This window comes from Coenobita brevimanus, chromosome 54 (genome assembly GCF_032717465.1).
Source record: "Coenobita brevimanus isolate Jiangsu-jjx chromosome 54, ASM3271746v2, whole genome shotgun sequence".
Lineage (NCBI taxonomy): Eukaryota > Metazoa > Arthropoda > Malacostraca > Decapoda > Coenobitidae > Coenobita > Coenobita brevimanus.
In genome coordinates, this window is record NC_137007.1 from 38670488 (window position 1) to 38694912 (window position 24425).

The 24425-nt window shown below is 42.1% G+C and overlaps 1 protein-coding gene across 5 annotated transcripts in view; it reads left to right on the plus strand.

Moving 5' to 3' along the window:
• LOC145401030 (uncharacterized) overlaps positions 1–24425 on the plus strand; it is a 512459-nt gene that overhangs the window by 410025 nt on the left and 78009 nt on the right. For 4 of the 5 annotated variants that reach the window (XM_080273401.1, XM_080273403.1, XM_080273402.1 and 1 more), the window contains one exon: positions 15860–15982. The exons of the other annotated variant lie outside the window; for it this stretch is intronic. In XM_080273401.1, the coding sequence (XP_080129527.1) occupies positions 15860–15982 (123 nt within the window). The remainder of the gene's footprint in view (positions 1–15859; positions 15983–24425) is intronic. 5 annotated transcript variants of the gene reach the window in all.

The following is a 24425-nucleotide window of genomic DNA, read 5'->3' on the forward strand; positions in this document are numbered from 1 at the left end:
ATTGTTATTTTCATTTTGAGCTTTTTGTCATTGGCATTAAGCGAGAGATTGGAAAGACTGGGAAGGCGACCGTATTTCTTTAACCATCATCATCACCACCACCATCATCATCATCACCATCATCATCATCTAACCTTATTTTCCCACTCAACCATCTAGCAATAAATAAACAATAATAAGCTATAACTAATGAAACAAGTCACATCATAAATTAGTTATCAAGCACGCATCTATTTCTACTCAACTTTAAAGCATTTCAGGCTTCAAAGAAACTACGGTAGATAAGAAATGAGGCACGTCACTATCATTTTAGTGGAGGCGAAGAACATTTGCTTTAGTTACCCAAGCAAACAGCGCTTCATGTTGACGTTTTCTCTAAAGCTATATGTTTCTGAGTAACAGAAAACGGTACTGCCTACAGTTTCTGCAAGTCTGCCTTCAAATATCAACTCTTGTCTCTGCAAGTCTGTTTTTTTATATACAGGTATATATATATATAGATAGATAGATAGATAGATAGATAGATAGATATAATGATAGCAGAAGTGGAAATGACCAGGAGACAAACATTCATTTGATTCTTTCGTTACGACTGTTAGTGCCAGTATTACTTGAGACTGTGGTCAGTGCATTCTCGCATCTGCTAGGTGATTTTCTTCGACTTAGGAGGGACTCTTGTCCCCAAATTGCTCCCTTTGCATGTAATTTTCTTTAATTCACTTGCTCCGATTTACTTGCTACCAGTATCTTACAGTCATGCTACCGTTTCACACCACTGAAACATAGCAGGATTCTCACTTTGAAGGACAAGAAAAAAATCGTAGATACTGTTTGGCATTTCCGCAAAAAGATAGAAAAAAATAAGTGAATACCTAAAAATGGTGTCTGCTTTTCAGCAGTGAAGAACCAGAAACAATTGCATTCCTGGAGGGTTTTTGATGATTTTTTTTTTCCTTCTTTTAAGGAATGTATGGACTGCTGTGATTTCCAACAATGTGGCATCAGAAACAATTGCATCACAAGATTTTTCAGTAATCTGTGTCCTTCTCTGACTGCTCCTTAAACTAATTCATAAAGAGACGTCTTACTTTAAGCAGATCATCTTCGCCTGGTGGATGCAAGAATGAAAAGGGTTTGATCAGTGAAATGCAAATGACATTTGACTGAGCACTCACAAACTACCAGTCAGTAAAAGTCTGGTCAACAATAGAGCTAATCAGCGAAATATAACGTGGCCTTCGACTGACTACTCTCACTGCCCCGTCCCCCTGACCTTCCATTGCTCACTGGAGGCCGTGTTTAATGCCACTCCATTCTTTTCACGCCAAATGCCACGCCTCGTGCCTCTTGACAGCCTGACCACTCCTTGACAACGTTATGTTTCCTTGGTAGCCACTTTCACTTCTTTGATGGCCACCCTTACGAACTGATACCCACAATTCTTATTGATAACTACTCGCCTTCTCGACATCCACAGCACCTGCTGACTGCTTTTCTTATTAGTTGACATTCACTACGTACTTTCTTACATGTCACAACTTTCACTCTGGACAGGCAAACCACAGTTTGAAGGACACACCATTTGCTTATAGCAGTACTTCTTAACCTCCGATCTTATCCCTTCTTGACAGACACACCTTGTCTCAGGCAGCAACACACTCTCTTTGACAGGCATTTTCACTTCTTGAGAGCCACTCTTTTTGATAGCCATACCGCAAAACCTAATCATGTAACTCTTTGAGAGCCACATTTATCATGACAAGCACACTCTCATTTTGACTATTATTCACTCTTTGACAACCACAGCCACATCTCTTAAAGCTATATACAGAGCCCTATATGTTTCACTCTCCCTTGAAAATCACATCCACCTCTTAACATCCATTCACCTTCCACTGCTCGGTAGCCATTTGCCCTTCCATTGAACCACATCCATACTCCCAACACACCTCCACTTCCCTACAGCTAAATCCACAGCCTCTTGACTACCAAACCCTCGCCTTTACATCCATCCGATTTCCCTCTCATGAAATTATTCCCCCTCCACCGTTTGACATCCACGTGCCATACTACTGAACCACATCCATACATACCTCTTCATATCCTCACCATCCGACAACCACATCCAACGCGCTTGACACCCACATTCACACCCATATCCATCCATCATCTCAGCATCTATCCACATAGCATCCATCCACTTAACATCTATCTACCCTTCACCTCTGAACAACATTCTGCACTTCTGAACCACATCCTTGCTTCCACCTCCCAATAACCACATCCACTTAAGCCTGACAACCACATCCGCCCTCTGACATCCACCCGCCCTCCAGCTGCAGTCTGTCTCTAGTGGAGGCAACAGCAGACAGACGGAGTGAGAGAGAGAGAGAGAGAGAGAGAGAGAGAGAGACAGACAGACAGACAGACAGAGAGAGAGAGAGAGAGAGAGAGAGAGACAGAGAGACAGACAGACAGACAGACAGAGACAGAGACAGACAATAGACAGACAGACGGAGGGGGGAGGGTTAAGACAGGAACAAGGTCATTATGTCTTTCCGCTCGGCAGGTAATTCTGTTCCTTACCTCTTGGAAGACACTCTAATTCCCATGCTCCCTTTTTCTTGCGTGTCTGCGTGCGTGCGAGTGTGCGTGGGAGAGGGGTTAGAATGGAAAGGAGCCATTGTGTGTGGTGGGGAGTTGGAGGGTTTGTGTGTGTGTGTGTGTGTGTGTGTGTGTGTGTGTGTGTGTGTGTGAGAGAGAGAGAGAGAGAGAGAGAGAGAGAGAGAGAGAGAGAAGGGGGCGGAGGGGGGAGGGAAAGTGAGAGGGTAGGCAGGTGACATTGCCTGGTAATTTTAGATCGTGTTGTGTTAGGAAACTTACGAATCGTGTGCGTCTGTGTGTTTGAGACTGCGTGTGTGATTTTTTTTGGATCGTATTGTGTAAGGCAGGAGAAACTAATTAGTGTGTGTGCGTGCGTGCGTGCGTGCGTGTGTATGTGTGTGTGTGTGTGTGTGTGTGTGTGTGTGTGTGTGTGTGTGTGTGTGTGTGTGTGTGTGTGTGTGTGTGTGTTCTGTCTTTTGTAAGGGAGTGTGTTTTGTAAGTCTGAAAGTGAATTTTGTGAGTGTGTAAGAGAAGCTTGGACAGGATTGTAAAAGCAGTAACAGAGAGAGAGAGAGAGAGAGAGAGAGTGAGAGAGAGAGTCTTATAGTATGCCAAGCAGAATCTGAGTTGTAGAACGTGTTGTGCAAGACAGTAGAAGCAAACTGTGAGGTAACTCTGGAAGCGAGAGATGAAAAAGGTCAAGGAATCTTACGCAACTTATTTTTTCCTTAAGACTTACAACTATTATTACCACTCGCTGTTGGGACGTGCAAAGGATAGAGTCTAAGCCATTTATTTCACCACCACCACCACTACCACCACCACCATCATCATCATCATCATCATCAATCATCCCAAGTCTTACTCTTGCCTAAAACATTACACCAGCCCTGCCAACCCCTTTCAGGCTAATGACGTCTTTTTAAACTTGATACCACGAGACGATTTTCTTCAGCTTCAGAGATAGACCCATCATAGTGCAGAAGACAGTGAACAGTGTAGAAGTCACTGAAGGGTGTATCTAACCCCTCCAGTTCGCAAAGTCTCTCCTACGCAGAATAAAATCGCCTGAGGGTAACATGAATAAAACAGTAAAAAAATATCGTCCTTGTAGGGGAGGAGTTTTTATATCATCGCATTAATCCCGTTGCTTTACTCCCTGTATTTTATTTTTTTATTCATCTTCTAAAACAAATCGAAATTCGCCTTTAAAGGATTGCAATGTTGATCTGGGATAAAGAAACGCTTGCGCAATGAGAAAATGTCATTTTAAAGGAAGAAGGTGAAGATACAGCCAAGGTAACGAGGATCTGCATTGAGGTGGATACGGTGGAGAGTTACGGGGAGGACGTACGCTATGGCTGTGAAATTAGGTTGGAAATTAAGGGCATCTACGGGTCTTGAAGCTGTTAATTGCGTATTCTGAGGAGGAAATGCTAGGAGATTGTAAAGAAAGCGTATAATAACACTGAGGAACAAAAACTTGAGATTACAGGCACGCGCATTAGCCGGGGAATTTTTTAGATTGTGTGATGTCACGGATTTGACTTGAGGGCCTTGCGGTGGTAAATACTAGTGTTTAAGAGACTTGGGTGGGTGCTAAGAGCTTACGTTTGGACATAAAGGCATCTGAGAGTCTTAAGATGCTGAGGTTTGTGCTAAGAGAGTAAAGGTAAGACTGATAACCTTGCAATGGAATATACAGCACTGGCTTTGGGAAAATATAAAAGTTCCTTAGTTGATGTTTAGGTGAGGAAATTAAGGTTGAGGTGAGGGTGTGTGTTGAGGTTATGGGTGTGAGGGTGTATTTTAAGGGTGAGATGGTAAGGGCGTAGGTGTGAGGGTGTATTTTAAGGGTGAGATGGTAAGGGCGTAGGTCTGAGGATGAGGGCGTGTGTTGAGGGCGGGAGCACCTGGGGGCGGGTGGGACTCCATCGTTTCATGCACAGGAAGTGAGGCCTCGCCCAGCCTCCCACTCCTACCTGTGCTGTTGGTGGCTAAGTATGTATTTTTTGAAGCATTTTTTAATCTAATTGTAGCGATTAGCATGAGAAAAACTGCACCATAGTGTTAACGAGGCGTACGTGTGCAGTGAATAAATGCACTGAGTTTAAAAGTTCAAGGACGCACGAAGGAAGGCAAGCAAGTAAGGTGCTGTAGGGAGGGAAGCAGGAGCAGTTAGGACCGTACTTATAAACTCTCTTAAGCTTGATTGCCCATAAGATTGCTTGTATGTACCTTTTCCTTTACTCATACAGGTAACACACACTCTGCACATCGTTGTGAATGTTGAGTTGAAATAAATACTAAAAAACAAAGCGAACTCTGATAAAGGCTGAATGTTATGGAAGACTTGTTCCTCCTCATTAGACGGTTCGGATCCTTTATAAATAAGACCCCAGGCCAGCACCAGCACCTCCCCAGGCGCTCCCTGCGATGGCCTTTGTTCGTTATGTTAGTGTTCCCGCAGCCACACCCGCCACCCCACCCCACCCCGCCAGTGTCTCGGTGACAGCAGCTGCAGCGCTACTTGACCCGCTGCTGCAGAAGGGTTAACTTGTGACAGCGTGAGGTGGATGAAATAGACGGCGGTAGTGAGACAAAAACTGAAGCTGTGTATTGTTTCACGTTCCCATGATCACTCTTGTGGATATTTTATTTTTTTTCACGACGATAGGCCACACAAAAACGGAATAATAATCACCAGAGGTATTGCAAAGAAATTTGTAGACACTTTTAGAAGCTTTCTGTCTAGCTGAATATTGTCAACCAGGAATATCAAGAAGAAAATAGTGGACATTCTATATTGTTTTAATATTTTTGTGAATACTCAAGTAGAGACGATAAGAGGACACTCCCAATCTGAACGGAATTTGCGGAGTAAAGGAGCTGGTGTTCTGCTTTTTTCGTGACGAGCTGTGGTTTATTTCGTCTATCTTCGCCAGTGTCAGTTGAGTTTAAACGATGAAAGGCCATTAAAGACTGATTTTAATCGTCAAATGATAAGAGAAAGGCAAGATTTCTTTCGCCAGGGTTTTAGGAGTGTAGAAGAAAACTGAACCCTTGGCTGCAATAGATCTTCAAGCGATCATAAAGGGAAGACAAGATTTGTGTCGTGAGAGGTGAAAGAGTGGAGGGGAAAGTTGAACTCGCAGTTTAATTCAATCGCCGAGGGAGAACAGGAAGGCAAGTTTCCTATCGTCGTCAGAGGTTTAAGAGTGACGAGGAAACAATTACCCTCGAGGTGACGTTGGTGTGAGGAGAGAGTGTCGAGCCTCACCTTGCGCTTTCCTAATAACGTGTCTGGTTTCCCCCTCACCACACCACCACCGCCACAGTACTTTCCCCGGGTTCCTCCACAGAAGAGAGAGAGTGAGAGGTAGGTAGACAGGTGTGCAGTATGTTAACCCATTCAATCCGATGATGCATTTTTTTTATATATTTTACTGTTATATACATTCACACGATTTTCATCAGATTGGGAGACTTTACGGAATGAAGGGGTTAAATACAGTCTTCATTAACCCGTTCAGGACGAGATAGCTTTCCTAAGTTGAGTGAAATCGTTAGGAGGTAGCAAGAATAAAACATGCAGCTACATCGTGGGATCGAAGGGGCTGATGAATATGTGTACCGTGTGGTGTTATCAGGGGCGTGGGCAGAGTAATGTTCCGGACTATGATAGCATAGTCTCGGGGTGCCCTTCACCTCGTACAGGATATACTCTTTTGACTGCACCTTGACCTAAAGCTGCGATCCCTTCATCCTGATTGCCAAGTTATAACAACAGACTAAATCTAACATATGATGCTAGTCACGAAGAAATGCTATGGAGAAGATGCGGAGCCGTAGTATTTTTTTTTTTCTTTTTTTTGGCCACGGAACTGCGTGAAATAAGCTGCAAAAGGACGAAATTTAGACAAGTAAAACCAGTATGGTAATATGTATCGTAGCGGCCGGTTTGCACACGCCTGTCATGGATGGGCAGGTCCACCATGCACGTTCAAGCCAAGTTCTACAGGTCATGAAGGAACTGAACAAATATCTTTACCCTCGAATCTGATACGTCTCTCTCTCTCTCTCTCTCTCTCTCTTTAATTTCTAGAAGACATTTTTATCAGCTGAGGGGAAACTTTTCGAACTGGAGGGGTTTAATCATACCTTCAGTAACCCCATCACTGCAAGGACTTTTTCGTGATGTGAATAAAAATTGTCTGTATACAACAAGAATAAAATTACGTCCTCGATTTGAAGGAGTTAGTGCTAGACAAACACGCTACGTATCCGAACACTGGGGGAAGCGTAGTATGAAAATGGACTGTGTAGATTATTTTCCGCAATCTTATCCGTGCGTCAAGAGTGAAATATTCCGGGAGAGGAAGGCGAAAGTGATAGTGTCCTTCGCAAAAGGTTAAGGGATATAAAACAGAGTAAAGGGGCTGGCGCAAGTGAGTGAAGCAAGAGCAGTGCTATACTGGGTACAGCTGCGTGGGAGAAGTGTTGATCGGCTGATTAAGTTGGACTGCGAGAAGGAACATCGAAAAGGTATAAAGGATGTAGCCGTCCAGAATCACTCAAAATCAACTCCGTGATGTGACCAAATAGATATGGAGTGATAGTAGAAATCCCTATTAAAATTCATCATCATCATCATCATCATCATCATCATCATCCTTTTCGCGTAATGCTAGGCGGAAGGGATCCAGGAAATGTAATGAGAAGAAGGAAACAAAAGTGCGAGAACTATCAAATGGAGTCCCCGGCAAAATGAGCTACACAACCAATCACCTGCCATTTAGTACTGCAGGAAATAGGGATAGGATAATGATGACGATGACAAAGGGAGTAGAAAATGAGACACTGGTAAATGAAGTGGCAAGAGAGTGCAGTTAGCTGATGTTGCTAAAGGTGAAACGAGTTGCAACCATGACCAGTGTACGGTAATATCTTTGACATAGTTGTAATATTAGTTGCAACTCCAGGCTTATCTGAAACGTGAACTGCAGACTGAAATTGCCCAGCAGATCACTATTTTATTTCGGGGTACAAGGAAGGTGCAGAACATTTGAGTAACCGTGCAGTGGAGCCAGACAGTTATATCTGTGCCATTATATTCATGGCAGCCATCTCCAGCACAATTTTCCGTATAACAAAGTGGTTATGACCATGAACATGATGATGACAGCTGAAGGGAAGAAATGAGACACTGCTGAATGAAGTGACAATGCAATACTGTTCTCTCATGTTGTCAAACTGTAGAGTGAGTTGCAACTATTGTACAAACTATTATTATGGATGTAGCACTGGCCATGAACATATGCGTATATAACTGGGTGCATTGACCAGAAGAGGGAGAGAACGTGTAAGTAAGGGAGTGAGATAGTGTGAGCAAGGGAGTTAAAATGGGTGAACAAAGGAATAAGAGTGAGTGAGCAAGGAAGTGAGTGAATGGCAAAGAGGTTGAGAGACTGAGTTAGTGTGCAAGGGAGTAAACAAGTGAGCATTAAAGTGAATGGGCAGGGGAATGAGTACGTGAGGAAATCAGTGACTGGGAAAGATAAGATGCTGAACGGCTGAGCAAAGGGGTGAAATAGTGAGTGTGGGAGAAAATCAGTGTGAAAATGAAAGTGTGAGCAAAGGAGTGAGAGAGTGAGTGTGTGAACAAAACAATAGGAGAGCGAGTGAACAAGATGTGATGGAGACCAAAAGAGACAGGTTAGATTGGCATGAGACTGCGTGTTGCAGCCGCTGGGCCGACCACAACACTGAAACTGTGTGACATAAACGAATAATGTAGTGAGCAAGACGTGGGGTGACACAGCGTTAATGGAGGTTGGTGTGTGTGTTCCTAGATAAGTGTTTATATATATGTGCTTGCGTGTGTGTGTGCTGGTATTTTGAGTCACACCCGACAAGCGGTCAGTGCCTGAGGTGTGTGTGACGCAACAGATTGGGAAAGGTAACCTTGCTGGAGCCACTCCGCATCAGCACCCGGGCGTGAAGCTGCTCGTGTTCACCTGCCTCACTTACCACGAGGGTGAACACCGGTTTAAAGACGGGAACTTTCTCCTGTACGTGCAAAGCTAAACCATGGATGTCATCGAGGTTACGCTTCTGTTGATGGAGGTTTTCCTTTGACTGCCATAATGTTTCCTTTTGCGGACCTATTGTGTGAAAAAATCGGTGAAATAGTTGAGAGGGAATTTTTTTCTAATCGCCTCAGCTCAGATCTAAATAATTTCGTTTCGGCGTCGCCTGAATATATTAGAAAGTGCGACATCATCCTGGAGAAATGAAAAACAAACTTTGCTTCCAGCGAGCACTACGTAGCAATTTATCTTTATGAAGCAGCTTAGTAAATTGTTTTAAAGGCAGTACATTTAGTTCAACGTCTAATGCAACTTAAGACCCGTAAGAATCTATTACATGACAAGAATACAATACCTCTCGTTTTATTACCATCATCGTCGTTTTCCCACTATAAAAACAAACCGGATTGGCAGAAAAATATCTTTCTCATCTGTGTCCGAGTTTCTCTTAAAATAACACAAAAACACACAATACTGTATCATGTTTCCTTGACACGTAACACGAGATACTGAGAGCAACACCCCAATATATCACACACGACTCAAGAACACCTTTAAAATTACTACACGCTGTCTTAGTGCCTGGGGGAATGAATCAGTTTTGTGATCTGGGAAAAAATGAAAATACATCATAGGGGGGAAAAAATGAATATGAATACATCTCGTAATAAGTTAGATTAGGAAGAGAGTAATTAATTATGATAATCTTGATACTATGACCGTTCACCATAAGAATTAAAAATATGAATGCACGCCTACAGTGAGAGCTAGATTAGATGAATAGTTTTTGATTCAGTAATACTGATGATATAACAATACACCATATTAGAAAAAGTGTGAATTCACTCGCACAATGAGTTACATTTGTTACAGAGTATTTGAACCTAATGATGTTGATAATATGACAGTACACCATAAGAGAAAACTGTGAATGCAGTCCCACAGTGAGAAGTTGGATAACCTTATTATTACAAGGATACTTTTTCGATGTTTACTCTTGCAAATACCAGATAATCAGATTTCGATTAGAACACCCTTGTGCTGAAGGCGTTAATGAAAGTGGTACCTAATTCTTCCACTAGGAAATGTCTGAGTTAAATAATCAACACGAAATTGGAAGAATGGAACAATGATGGTTTTCAGGGGCTGAAGAGTTAAGGAATACACATTTGATCCTAAGGCTCATACAACGCTGTAAATATACAAGTGTCTTTTCTTGTAAACCGAAGAAATAAATATACCGTGGCCCTGAGAGTATTACAATGCAGTATAACGAAAAGAAGTGATCACCAAAGCAAAGGAAGTGAAGTTCAACAAAGGGCATTTTGTAATAACGGTTAACGTACTGCGCCATGCCAGTATCGTGAAAGTGAGGTTTCTTTATCGCAGCTTTCATAATAAATACACCCTTAAATCGATGATCTTTTTCTCTTTACCTCTCGCTGCCATCTATCAATTTTACTATTGATTGCTGGTAAACTAATTCTTTGTAGCTGCCACCGGACTAATTTCTTCATGTTAGGATACCTCTGTGACTAGAAGAGTTAGAAACAGTCAAAAACTAAGCCTGTGTAAGTAGAACAATACAATATAACAAAGAAAACAAAACCCAACCATGCTTTGGAAAACAGACAGGATGTAGCCTCTCTCATCTCCCCTCATTCCCATCCCTCGCTCCTTGCACACCCCAACTTTCCCCCTTCCTTCCACCCCCCCTCTCGACAACCCCCCTCCCCCATCTCCTTCCCCCACCATCGCTCCCAGAACTCATCGCGGAAATCATTGACCTTATCATGGAGTGGCCTTGACACTGGGGCCAAGCGGGTGTGGGAGTGGCGTGGGAGAGGTGGAGTGCTGTGTTGCTGTGTTTTGCTAGCCCCACCTCCTCTTGCCTCTCATTTCTCTCTCTCTCTCTCTCTCTCTCTCTCTCTCTCTCTCTCTCTCTCTCTCTCTCTCTCTCTCTCTCTCTCTCTCTCTCTCTCTCTCTCTCTCTCTCTCTCTCAGTCCTTCTTTTTTTTTTTTATTCCCTTCTCTTATTTTCCTCGCCATATTAATACATTTTATCAGTTCTCACTTTCCTTTCTCTCTGTGCCATATACTACGGTGCTCCATCCACATCTTTCATTGCACTTCCTCTTCCTATTCACCTCTCTCTCTCCTAACTCTTCACTTCCTCCGCTGTTGCCTGTAATCCCGGTAGCCTGCTTTCTCCACTCCACAGTTTCTAATAAGCTCCCTTCATTCCACATCTCTTTCACACCTGTCCTACTTTACCTTCTCTCACACCTTTCTCTTCCACAGTCCACGTCTCTCTCTTCCACATTCAGTTTCCTCCACACAGTTCTCTCTGCAATTGTCTCATCTCTTTACATTTCTCTGTCGTATTCCACTCATCATTATCCGGTTCACACTCAACTCTTGCCCTGCCTCTCTTGTTGCATTCTACGCTTGACTTTTCCACATTTCCTTCCATCCATACCTTGCTTCCATATTCTCTCTCTCTCTCTCTCTCTCTCTCTCTCTCTCTCTCTCTCTCTCTCTCTCTCTCTCTCTCTCATTAAAAGCGAAGCCTAAGCACTTTCAACCCACAAAACTCAATGACAAGCAAGTGTTTCTTGAAAGGCCTTCTGCCCAAATGTTCAGTAATCCAACACCGACTTCTGAAGGCCCATATTTTAACCCAGTCATATGTTTCTAGTCTGACGGGAACTAGAACAAGTGACCAGATGACAGAGAAGGCACCCAGAGACCTAAAGAAACATAATGGCAGATGCTAACCTTTTACCCCAAGATTCTTACTGGATAAATTGGCAGTGTACTTTTCCCTTACTGTCTTGTTTAATTAAGTGGCAATGTTATAGAAGGATGTGGAGTGGTTTGTGATAGACGAATACTTAAGAAAGGGTAGGTAAGAAAGCGTATGAAGACGGTGCGGTTGGAAGAAGGTGCAGACAAGGAACAAGGTGTAAGGACGAGGTTGGAGAGCTTATGAGGAGGGGTGGTGTGTCATGGACGGAGGGGTTGTCAGTGAGTAATGTCAGAAATTCCTGGAGGTGCGTTACCAAAGCCATCAGTGGGAAATGATATCTAGAAATATGTCTAGATATGTTTGCATTACGTTAAGTACTTGGCCACACACACACACACACACACACACACACACACACACACACACACACACACACACACACACACACACACACACACACACACCTTAGTCATACTTCATACCTTTATGCTTCGTATACTCTTCTCAATTCCACACATCAAGCACACACAAACCTCATACATCTTGCCCTCGTACTGCACAGACACTTTCCAAGTCCCGCTGTCTGAACGGAAGGAAACACTACCTCATTATCAACACTTGAGGAACTTCTCTATTGGGGGAGCTGGAGCCTATGCCATGGTTTGTGGCAGTCTCGGACCCTGATGCTCATGGTTTTAGGATTTTTGGCCAGTGGTAATGTCTGATCTTGTATTTCGCAGCAAATGCTCTTACTGGTGCCTAGTACGATGTCTGTTTTGCTCTTTTTATCGGCTTTTATCCCGTTCTGGCGAGAGATTTAATATTTTGTCATTGCAATTTCCAGGCGATTCTATTCACCCTCAGTGGTCTGTCATACTTGAGAGGTTAATGGAAGCTATATTTAACCCCTCTTGCTTGAAAAGTCTATTCCATGTTGACAAAAATCACGACATACCATGAGCAGAGAAAATATGACATTCGAGCTACAGGGGCTAATGCTACATCTCTTTGACATAGAATAAGTGGGTTATAATTTGAAAAGCTTGGTTAGGTGGTTTTTCGTTCTTGTCCTTTTTTGACATTAAAAAAACTGTCGTCTTGCATTTCCTCCAAAATTCACATACACAGCACTTCCTCTTAACAAGGTCCAATCGCAAATTAGGTTTGATTCAAGAGCTGGGTTTGTAATGTTCAAAATCAGGTACACACACGAACAGGCATACAGGAAAAGACGAAAGTATTATGATAGACGAAAGGTAGTGTGTGTGTGTGTGTGTGTGTGTGTGTGTGTGTGTGTGTGTGTGTGTGTCAACGAGAGAGGAGGGGGGAGGTAAGAGGAGGAGTGGGGGTGAGTTGAAGGTTGACAATGGTATCATTAGCATTTTGTGTCCAGGGAAATGTCTCATCGTTAATAATTACGCAGCCAAACCAACTCTTACGCCCACTATGACACCAGCTGGAAATTTTAGTGAGTTGTACTATTTCTCTTTCAAATATTTAATACATGAAGATACATATGGTTTGGTAGGCTTTGATTTCATTATTTGTTTTTACATAAACCTGTGATCGAAATTTTATGTTCACCGTGACTTTTGTGCGGAGTAACTTTTGAAATCACTAATGCTGGATGACCGTGACATTTTATTATACCCGGACCAGAAGCTAGAATGGCGTCGGTTTGTGTGTGTGTGTGTGTGTGTGTGTGAGGGATGGACGGGAAGGGGGGCAGGGAGAGAGAGACAAGAATGGGGGAGGGGGAGAGGACGGTCTGACAATGACGGGCCGCGCCATATGGGTGGTAACCTACATTTCCCTTCCTGCAAACCATTCGACCCGGTGGTAGTGGCTCTGCGGTCCTTAGTCTCTGCCAGTCCTCCTTGGTGCCCGTCACATCATCGCTGTCCCCCTCACCTCGTCCTCACACCCTCACCGACGAAACAATGGACGTAACATTGTGAAGTGCCAAGCGTGGGGAGGTGGAAAGAGCGTATTGTGGGGCTTCAGAAGGTGTGAGGCTCTGTTGTCAGTCACGCGCTGGACTCTCGGGCCAGTGGGATATGTGGAGCGCTGCGTGGTTGAAGTGACGATTTGCCGGTGTAAAAATCTGATTTGTGGGATCGCACTTCTGTAAGGAAAGAAGACGAGATAAAACTTTGCGATGATAGGGACGAGGAAACCTAACTTTACAAAGAAGCCGTAATCAGCCGCTGACCTACATGAATTAAAGCATTGCCTACTGTGGGTGGCTGAGGACTTGGTGGGATATAAAGTGTGATTTTGAGTTTTAAAGAAAACATCGAGTCCCTGCAGTGCACCAGATGTGGAAAAATTATTCTTTGCTCATACCGAGAACATAATTGTTTATTAAATGAGCAATATTAAATAAAGCAGACTGTGGTTGCCTGAGAACTTGCCCGCGAGAAATTTTTGATGGTCTTTTTCTTGTTTGTTTAAAAGGAGATATTTGCGTGTGATCCGTGTGACAAAAGAAATAGCCTGTAATACTGTAATTACGCTGAGGGCATAATTCTTCCTTTAACTTACGACAACTAACATCTAATGAAATTTTCAGTGTTATGGAAAAACGACACACCTCTGAACTGATACCACTGACACCACCTAACAACTAATTAATACACACGCAAGGAACAATCTTCCCTTAACAAGAACGTATTGACTAATCCCACTAACAGTTCCTAACGACCACCACGATGCAGCTAACAAAGAGCAAGACAGGTGAGTTCACATTGGAGAGATTCAGAGGAAGAAGTATCATAAAAACTTTTAATCCTTTATATACATTAACGCCTTCATGTAGTTTATTCTTGCTACCATCATACTTTTTTTTTTTTTTTGAACAGCTCCCAAGTAGAAGAGGAATTAATAAAAGAGATAAATACCTAACTCCTATAGTTCGGAAAGTCAACACAAAGCTGAATATGATAACGAGGAGACTGCAGTAATAAAACATAAAGGACGTCCTTGAACTATTTGAGTTAACTGATTAGGAGACTAGTTTATCGTAAAATGTGGGTTCAGATCTATTACAAATACTTCCCCCGCTAGACTGGAGGAGCGGAAGGTGAATTGACACAGTGGTATGGACGTAGTTAATTGTCTGCTTCCTGGTTCACTGTTTGTCGGTAGGGAACGGTGTGGGGGACGTCCGCCTTGCTGTAACAGAGAGAGAGAGAGAGAGAGAGAGAAATAATAACTATAGACGTCATCAAAATTAAGAACAGCTGCCACACACACACACACACACACACACACACAAACTCCCACTGACGTCAGAGATAATGAGCAGCAATTAGAGAACAAAACACAAGCCGCAGCGAGTGCCAGATACTGTACAAAATTATTCATAGATGTAGTTATGCCTTGATTTTACGGATCTAGCTACGTTATTTAGTAGAACTACACAAAATTAACCCTTACACAGCGAAAAGTGTTAAGCTGTTATAAAATTGCCTATAGTATGTGTATGGCATGAATCAGTGAGAAATGCCATCGTCTTACTGAGAGTTAATGGGTATTTTCTAACCTTTCAGCAATGAGAGGCTCTTCCTAAACTGCCAGAGCCTTTAGTTTCGGATTGACAAGCATAAAACAGATACTGCCGTCGTGGAGAATGGGTGACTTACCGGACTAAATGAAATAGCGATATAAAAGCTTTGGTTAGTCTATAAACTTGCATATTTCATATGCATTGACGAATATTAAGAGAATCGAGATCAAAACATGGTCGTTGTTTTTTATTACGATAGAGTGATTAAGTTTTTTTTATTTGACTGAATGATTCCAAGGATCGTCATTTCGTTTGAAACATTCATGATGATACACATAAGCAGACTACATACAATTCATAATTTCACAGAGTGATTTTTGCGCACTGAATATAGTACTGATAAAGATGTGTAGGAGATACGCATGCACTTATAGAAAGATCTGTGTGAGATAAGAATGATAAGAGCATCCATGAGGGAGATGTTTGTTTTGCAAGAAACTCTCTATTATCTTATCATTTTCAGCAGACAGCGATGTGTGCGTGGTAAGAATGGTAGGCATCCACACCAACGAACTCTCTTATAAGCATAGTTTATCTTAGCGTCCTCGCCTAAGAGGAAAAATGATTGACAAATACATATGAAAGTTTATTTTGTAGACCATTCACTATAAGGACCTTCCTCTTGAAATCATCTTCACAAAATCTTATGTTCCTCACCCTCAGGTTCCATATCGACAAAGAGGTATGGGAGGAAAAAAAGGAAGTCCTTGTAAGATCAGCCTCACCAACTTTGTGTCTTCTTTTCACCACACAGAAAAAAAAAAAAAAAAAAACAGTGACAAAGTTACATACGATATAAAAAGTGGAAGATAAGCTTTCCTAACTCCATATTTTCTTTTTCTTCACCAGACTACGGGAGCGAGGAGGAGGAGGACGGCTTTGAGGACGCCACCAACGACTACGTGTCCTCAGAGTTCCCCGATGAAGGCCTGGGGGAGTCTGACACGAGGTCCTACTACACTGAGGATCCTGGTGAGTATCCTGTGTGTGTGTGTGTGTGTGTGAAGAGGAAGGCTAAAACAGTTGTACACGGAGTTGCTGAACTGATGCTATCTCATAATTACTGTTCACTTAGAAAAAAGCAATTTGCTATTACAGTGCACTTCTTCTTGTTCGTAAACTAAACACGTAGAAAAAGCGATGTGTTCCTCAAGTTAATTTCTTCACGAACGTAAATTATATGCTGTAAATTACTAATGTGCCCCGGAGCCTTAATTTTAGTTGGCATGAAAAGCTCGGGAAATTACAAACTTTAACTCTAGGCTGAACATGGAGATATGCGGAAACGTGGAATCATCGATCGCTTCCATTTCGTCATTATTAAATATTTCCAAGTGTGAGATGCAGCAGTGAGAAGTATGGGAGTGTGTGGTTGTTTAAATTTTGGCAGTGTGAGGTGTGGCAATGTGAGGTGCTTGTGAGGCATATTATGGCTGTGTGAGGTGTGGCATTGTGATGTTGCAGTATGAGGAATGTGTGAAGTGTGGTTACCGTGTATGTGAAGTATGGTAGTGTTAAGTGTGGTGTGTGGCAGTGTGAGGTGTGTGAAGCGTGGTGAAGTCCTTCACCCCACAGTGACTCGTCAAACACCCAACATTTCGTGTGTCCTTCATATTTTCAGATGTCCTTCTATAACTGTATCTCTTGCTTGTACGCACTGGGCAGAGAAAAAGAACTTGATCTACTTTCTGTAAATTATAGATAAAAAGTCACATTCAAATTAGAGAAAATATATCAAATTACATACTACGTCTACGTTCTTCGAATTCTGGACATATATGTGATCAGCAGACTGTTATGGACTCTTGTGTACTGTCATTTAGGTTCCAGGTCCAGGTCCTGGGTTGCAAATTATAGTAATTGCAGAGAAGGTTGCGAGGTTTTCTTATAGCTTTTTTTTTTGTTGCATCAGACTCTGGACATAGCCTACATTTTTAATCACTTCTCCAGTGATCCACGTACGACGGTCCTCAGCCACCCTCACACGTAGCCTAGTACTTTGGCATCATTACCCATGATCTGTTTTGCAGTTGTGAGTTTTTTATTTATTACTTACATTAATGGGCATAAGACAGGAAACCCATTTAACAGATCTAGTAGTCCACCAACGATACAACGAGGGAGGATCTGATTTACAGCAGCCTTCATGCGTCACCTGTCACCTGGGCACTGCTATCCACTATCTCTCATGTGTGACGCTAGGAGTTTCACATTCAGATCCGGTATTATGTTATTTGTGTGGATGCTTTTATGACGTGTCGGTGGGGCCATATGGAAGAGCTGTGAACATGGTGAGATCAAAACCACAAATACAAGCTTGTCAGATTATACACTTTGTTTGGCTCTCCTAGTTAGTTGCGCTACAGCAAATCTCGCGAAAATGGTTGTCAAAAGCCTACATTAAATTTCGCTAGTGAGAAAATCTTGTTTTAACTTTGCTGATGCCTTAATGCGTGTGCAGAAGTGGACCGCCTAATCTTAGTATTCGGCTCCTTTACTTCATCATCATCATCATCATCATCATCGCACTATTAAAAAGAAAAATGCAAAAGTAGGAGAAATCATAATTAGAATATCCAGTGAAAAGGACCATATATTTACTGATTCCGTCTGTAATTAGGTCCCTGTCATTACCGAAAATACTTTCTCATTTTCATTATTATTTTACCGGCGGGTGTGAGAGATGAGGAACGATGACGATATTAATACTATCTCTATCAGTATTTTTTTTTTTTTTTATTCCAACTCCATTTCCCACTTTATTTCATTTTCTCAGGGTACTCAACTATACTCAGTTATTTTTTTTTTTTAATCGAATGGAAGATGCACTTGAAAGATTGGTGATTATTGCTGAATGCAACATTACTTCATAATCTAGCATTATTAACTGACAGCAAATATCTGAGAAGGAAATTCGGGTTAGTAAATATTTATTGGACATGTTGCATTCAGCCAATCATCATCAACCTGTCAAGTGCATCTTCGCCTCAGTAAAAAAAAAAAAAAAACGGAGTATAGTGTTATCTAATCATCTGATATAGAGATGGTCAGTAATCCTCTGTGTAAAAGGAGACGGGAAGTGTGGTAGTGTGAGTGGTACTGTGAAGCGTGTTTGTGTGTGGTGGGGGTGTGGTATTGTCTTGTACTGAAGTGACTCTGCTAATGACAAGCAGATAACATAAATTGAATAATGAGGGGGTTAAATGTGTAAGGTATGCTAAAAACCATATTGGCGACGTCTGTGGCATGCATTTGTCCCATTCTTTCACCATGTCATCTGATAATTATATTGTCTGTGTAACCCAGCTTCTGTAACAGTATTATGTCTCAGCAATACTGTATCTCGGCAACAGCATCACTTAAATTGTAACAGAGAGTTTGGCAAAGATCAAGTATGGCTCCAAACCTAAAATTGAGACCCACACTGGTTGGTCGTAGGGTACTGGGGCGAGACGATGGAACAGCTGGTCTCTCGATGTGGATTTGCCTTGTGGTCAGTTCTGCGGGGTTTACAACTTGATTAACCCTGTGTACTCCTATACACCTGGAGGAGGGAATGGGGAAATGTGTGTGTGTGTGTGTGTGTGTGTGTGTGTGTGTGTGTGTGTGTGTGTGTGTGTGTGTGTGTGTGTGTGTGTGTTACCGTTCTAGAATATTACTGAAGTCGGTTCCCTCCAGTTACCTGAACATGATGGTAAGCGGAGGTATCCAACTGTGTTCAAGCTAACGAGTTTTGATTCGCAGCCTCGTGATTTCCCCGAGTAGAAGCACAATACTCGCAGACCTGAAGAGTGTCAAAATCGGATCACAGCTGTTAAATCATCACGGAAAAGACAATTCCTGTATGTGGATAGAATTTTATCATTTTTCTGGCCATGCGCTACTTTCTAGGAAGCCTCAGCAAGCCTTTCTAGCCTACAAACACACACATAACATTTCACTTTAGTAAGCAAAGTAACAGGGTCACACAATTGTTACGAAAGTGTAATAACAGCCATTTTGAGAGTGAATGGTTGGCTCTATCAAAAAGCAAACCTTATTTTGAAATGTATATGTTTCCATATACCGTACTGAAAAAGATGTGCCATATACCGTACTGAAAAAGATGAACTCAGTAAAGCGTTGTACTTGTGTTAAGACAGACTGGGATAATAGACAGTTAGTTTGTTCTTGTCTTCTACCTGCATCATCATCATCATCATCATCACCACCATCATCCAAATCCTAATTTCTACCTGAAAACTTAGGTAATGTAGAATATAGAAACAAAGAAAGATTAACAACAAAAAGTTACTGAACAGTTAAACAGCATGCTTTGAGATAAGGATCACAATCTTTCACACATCATACATGTCTTCGAAATCTTGTTTCCACCTCATGCAAAAACCTGAATTTTCAGAATATATCCTGAGGGCAGAATTCGTTACCTCTGCCATCCAGCCTACTTAAATACTCCACCCTCTCAACACCACACCACCTCAACCCACTCAACACCCCACCACTCTTAATGCTCCTCCCCTCCCCCCCTTCTACACCTGACCACCTCCAGCCAACCAGCTCCCCCAGCCCACACGCCAACCCTCCCCAACCCATCCTCCATCTCACCCCAACAACCCCCAGCTCACCCTTCAACCCACCCCACTAACCCTCAACCGACCCTCCAACACACTCTTAACACCCTTCCACCCCAGCATCTTCTTGGGAATCACTGCTTTAGATGTGTCACGTTTTTTTCAATTAAGACCATTACAAGACCACCGTTTGATGATTGCAAGTTTTTGTGGCCTCAAGGATGAAATTGAATACGAGGAAAACAGCTTTGTGGTCCACCTTGCCACCTCAGAACTATATTGGCTCTATTATGCTGCATTGGCTTCCGTTAGTCCGCTTAAAGGCTTTAGCGGGAAGGCAGTGTCTCCGTTACGCTGTTTATTTTCTGCTGGTCAGCGTGTTGGTGCTGACGAGTGACAGTGTAGGTAATTGGAAACATTGATACACTGATTTTTTAATAACGACGCCGAATTAGGCCTGGCACTTGTGACTGAGTTTGTATCTGTGATGTCTATATGTTAACAAAATATTTCATGAATGCCTGATCCAATATGAATTATAATTAGCACATGGGTATAGAATGAATTGCTTCGATTTTGGTGCACATCTGTCCACAGTCAAGGTCACTGGCCAAGGTCAAAGTCGGAGTGGCTCATTGCTTTGCATGAGGGAGTTTTAATTAGCTTATATTGTCGTAAAAGCTTATATATACCTAGCATGCTGGGTTCTCTCTCAGCTGAATGAAACCCTCTGGTACTGGACAAAAAATAAGATACTTTAGCGATCATCTATCTATCTATCTATTGCCAGACGCCTCAATCCCGTTTGGGGTGGCCACAAACAAATCGCCTCCAAGTCGCCCTGTCCCCCGATCATATGACCTACAAAAGGGTACTTCTATTATATCTTTTCCATTTTTGATCCCACAGTTACACAAAGCTATCCAGGCTTCTCCCGACTAAGTAAAATAATCTGCCTAAACTCTAAAGTGACCTAGTGTTTTTCACATTTTTACCTTAATTCTTCCTTTATGTCGTTCTTCCAGGTGCGTATGGGTAGGTAATATATCAGTGAGCCTTACGAAAAACAGACCTAAGGAAACAAGCATTAACACATACCCTCCCTTGAACCCACATGGTAGGGTAGGTTGCGGTGTTTTTTTTTTTTTTTGTGCTCTGTGTGTGTGTGTGTGTGTGTGTGTGTGTGTGAAGCCTCAGAGTCACCAAGGAGCTTACCGTGTGTTTTTTGGCCATGTGATGCGACCCTTGTAATATGCTGGAGCGAATATTCTGTTCCTGGATTCTCTTTCCTTCGACTGAGAATATTTCTTAACTCGTTTTCCTCGGCGATTCATTCTGCATCTTACTCCTTTGCACTCTGAGGTTCCTATGACTCACTCCCAGCTGAATGTAATCGTCTGGCTTAAACTAGAAAAGAATATTATAGTTGTCAGATCATGATATGTTTAATGGAGACAGTAATGTTGCTCTTCTTCTCCTGTACTTACTCTCGGCTGAATAAAATCGTCTAGTGTTGATTCAGATACTGGAGTTGTCCCGACAGTGAGAGAGTAAAAGCCCTCTAGTATGTTACTGATTCAGATCTTGCTAATATTAAGCACATGCACTAGAGAATATCAAGCTCTAATACACAAAATAAATCGCTAATATGAGATGCTACGTCGGTAATATTGATTTAGCTGTGTGTTGGGCTTAATGTTATGTTAGATGGAGGCTTCATCGAACTGCCACTGAGTTTTGCTTATTGTGTCAGTATGTAACGCTGAATATGAAAATGAAAAGGAAATTAGATGTCCCGTTATTTTATTTTATTTTTTTTTTATCGTTTCGTTGCTGGCATTCTGTTCCCCCACTTACTTTGTGCAGTTGTTATGTTTTGATGTAATCCATACTACTCTGTAAAAATAACATTATTATCATCTTGGAAGAGTTCTTTACCGGACACACTTAGCTTAACCTACCTGTTGCTGGCCGAGAAAGCGACGGAGGTGTTTAACTTTATGCAGATTCATGTTAAGCCTTCCGCTTAGAGAGTTGTCAGGAGAAAGTGAGATTTAAATGAGATTATGTTTAATAAGTATATTAACTTACAGATACCTTCTTCAGGAAGTGAAACTGCATCCTTATAACTACACACAAAACACACTAATTATCGTGCATGAGCCTTCACCAACGAAGTGAGCTCTGTCACGAGGCGGTGTTGTACAGTCAAATACTAAAGTTTGTTCGGCTGCCCCCCTCTTCCTCAGTGCTGAATTCATATGTGCTTGATTAAGATGTAGAGGACAAACCTGCATATTGTATAAAATGCACCTCAGTTTACTACACATATTCAAGCGTAATGAATTCAGCCATTACTGAGGCAAGAGAGGAAAACGGACTTCAATACTTCACTGTACTACTAACTTCTTCACAATGATGGCGCCTTTTTTTTATTTTAGTCAGCCCATCACCACACGATTTTATTTAGTTTTCGAAGGACTTTTAGTGGGCTAAGCTATGTCTAAGTCAACCAGTTCGAAAAGTCTCTCTTTAAATTAACTAGAAGCGTCTGGATGTGGCACGTAGATTTTAAAAGCAACAACGTCCTTGGGCTGAAATGGCTGGTGGGTAGTTTAATAGAAAACAAATATACAAGTACAGTATCGACGACCGACGTAAAGAACATCACCTCAGTGTTCCTAAATGTCGTCATATTTTTAACGAGCGATCAAATGGTTAAAAAAAAAGAAAAAAAAAAATGCCACCATTGAAGGACGAACCGTATAGTCCTTCAGAAATGTTCATTCCGTTTCGCAGACGGTCTAAAGTTAAGGGAGCGACGCGTTTTTGAATGGAAATGTAGTGGTGTGGCTAGAAATCCATGTGGGTCAGCTGCGCCAGTGTATAATGTACCGTTAGGGCGGCCTTCAAGCGTCCTCCCGGCATACTTTACACACCACCTTGCCTACACCTTAACCCCTTTAGTGCGATGGCGGCATTTATGGTTTATTCTGGCTCTTTGGATGATTTGACGCTGCTAAAGGACCTCACTGGCTACAGGTGTAACGGCAATATCTTACTCTTTCGCTGTTGTGATATTTTTTTCTTATTATTGCTAATGCAGCGTTATTTAATTTAACTCGGGAAAAACGCCATTGTCTTAAATTATCTGAACATAATCACACTCTTCTTCCTCTCCACTCGTACATCTGATTCTAAGCGGGTCCTCTTCATTATCATCATCCTGCTCTTAATTCCTCCTCAAGAGATGAGGAGAGAAAGGATCTAGAGACAAAGTAAAAGACATCATAGAAATATATATAACTAGCATGTCTAATGATATAGTCTTTAATCTCTGATTATTTCTCGTGTATCGTAAAGGAGTCCATTCGATTTTCCTTGTAGTTTGCCTTTAATCCCATAGAAATAACATCTCTTACCCCAGTTATTCTAAGTGCTTTCTTCTCAGTTGGCAGAAGCCAAAAAAAAAACAAAAAAACTAGAACACAACACAAGGGGTTAACTCCTTTTCAGGTAGAGTTCCTCCTACAGCTGAATATTAATATTCGTGTATACATGTATGTGTGTGTGTGTGTGTGTGTGTGTGTGTGTGTCTTCGAAGTTTCTGTGTAAAAAATGATCAGATCGCAATTCCTTCTTTTTAGAGCTGGCTTGTCAGTCATCCAGTATCACGGATGAGAACTCCGACAGCTGTTCTGCCCTTACGGAACCTGATAACACACACACACACACACACACACACACACACACACACACACACACACACACACACACACACACCTCAGCTGCCAGCCAGTGAGTGCCGTTATTTTCACTGTTACGTCACTGGCGCTGACGGAAAGTGGCGCGCGCTGCTGCTGCTGTTGCTGTTAGCTGTGGTCATTATTCTGTTTGGGAATGACAGGTCCGTTGTTAAGTAAAGCAGTTTCGGCTTTGTGGTGAGGGATCGTTATTGTCTTTTCCTGTTGATATTCCTCTCGTCCACGGAGCCTCCAGCATTCCGTGGGCTCTCCTTAAAGCTGAATAGAATCACCTGGTGTGAATATAAATGAAAAAATGTAATTGAATCGAAGGTTTATAGAAATGCTGCAGACCTCTTTCCAAAGAGTTGCCTGTCCTAAGTTGAATTAAACCGTCTGGTGCCATGAATAATAAAACGAGAAGGCATTTACCGGAAGAAGTTAACTAATTGTATAGTGTTTACGTATAGGGAAAAGGCGTACATTTTCTTTCTTGTCGGAAATAATAAACCAAAAACATAAAATTATTTTCTGTATAGTGTAATACTCTGTCTGAAATAATGATAATGGCAATAATAATAATAATAATAATAATAATAATAATAATAGTAATAACAGTAATGAATAAAATCTTGCCTTATCTCACATCCTCGCTCCACTTCCAATGCCCTGCCTTTCACTACTCTGCCCTTCCACCTCTCCTTGCTCGACCCTCACACCACCTTCACGCTTCTCCACCCTGCCCTACCCCGCTTACCACTCTATCACCCTACCCTAATTCACCTTACCCTTTGCGCCTTGCCCTACTCTACTTTTCATTAAATCACCCTAGACCCGACCCTATCCTACCTTACTTTACCTTACCTTTCCATATTTTGCCTTACTGTACTTTACCCTACCTTACCTTTCCCTACCTTAACCTACCCTACCCTACCATACCTTATCATACCCTACCCTACCCTACCCTACCCTACCCTACCCTATCCTATCCTATCCTATCCAGCATTATCCTACCCTACCCTACCTTACCCTATCCTACATTATCCTACCCTGCATGCCTTACCTAATCTTTCCCCAACCCTACACGTTCATACTTACGTT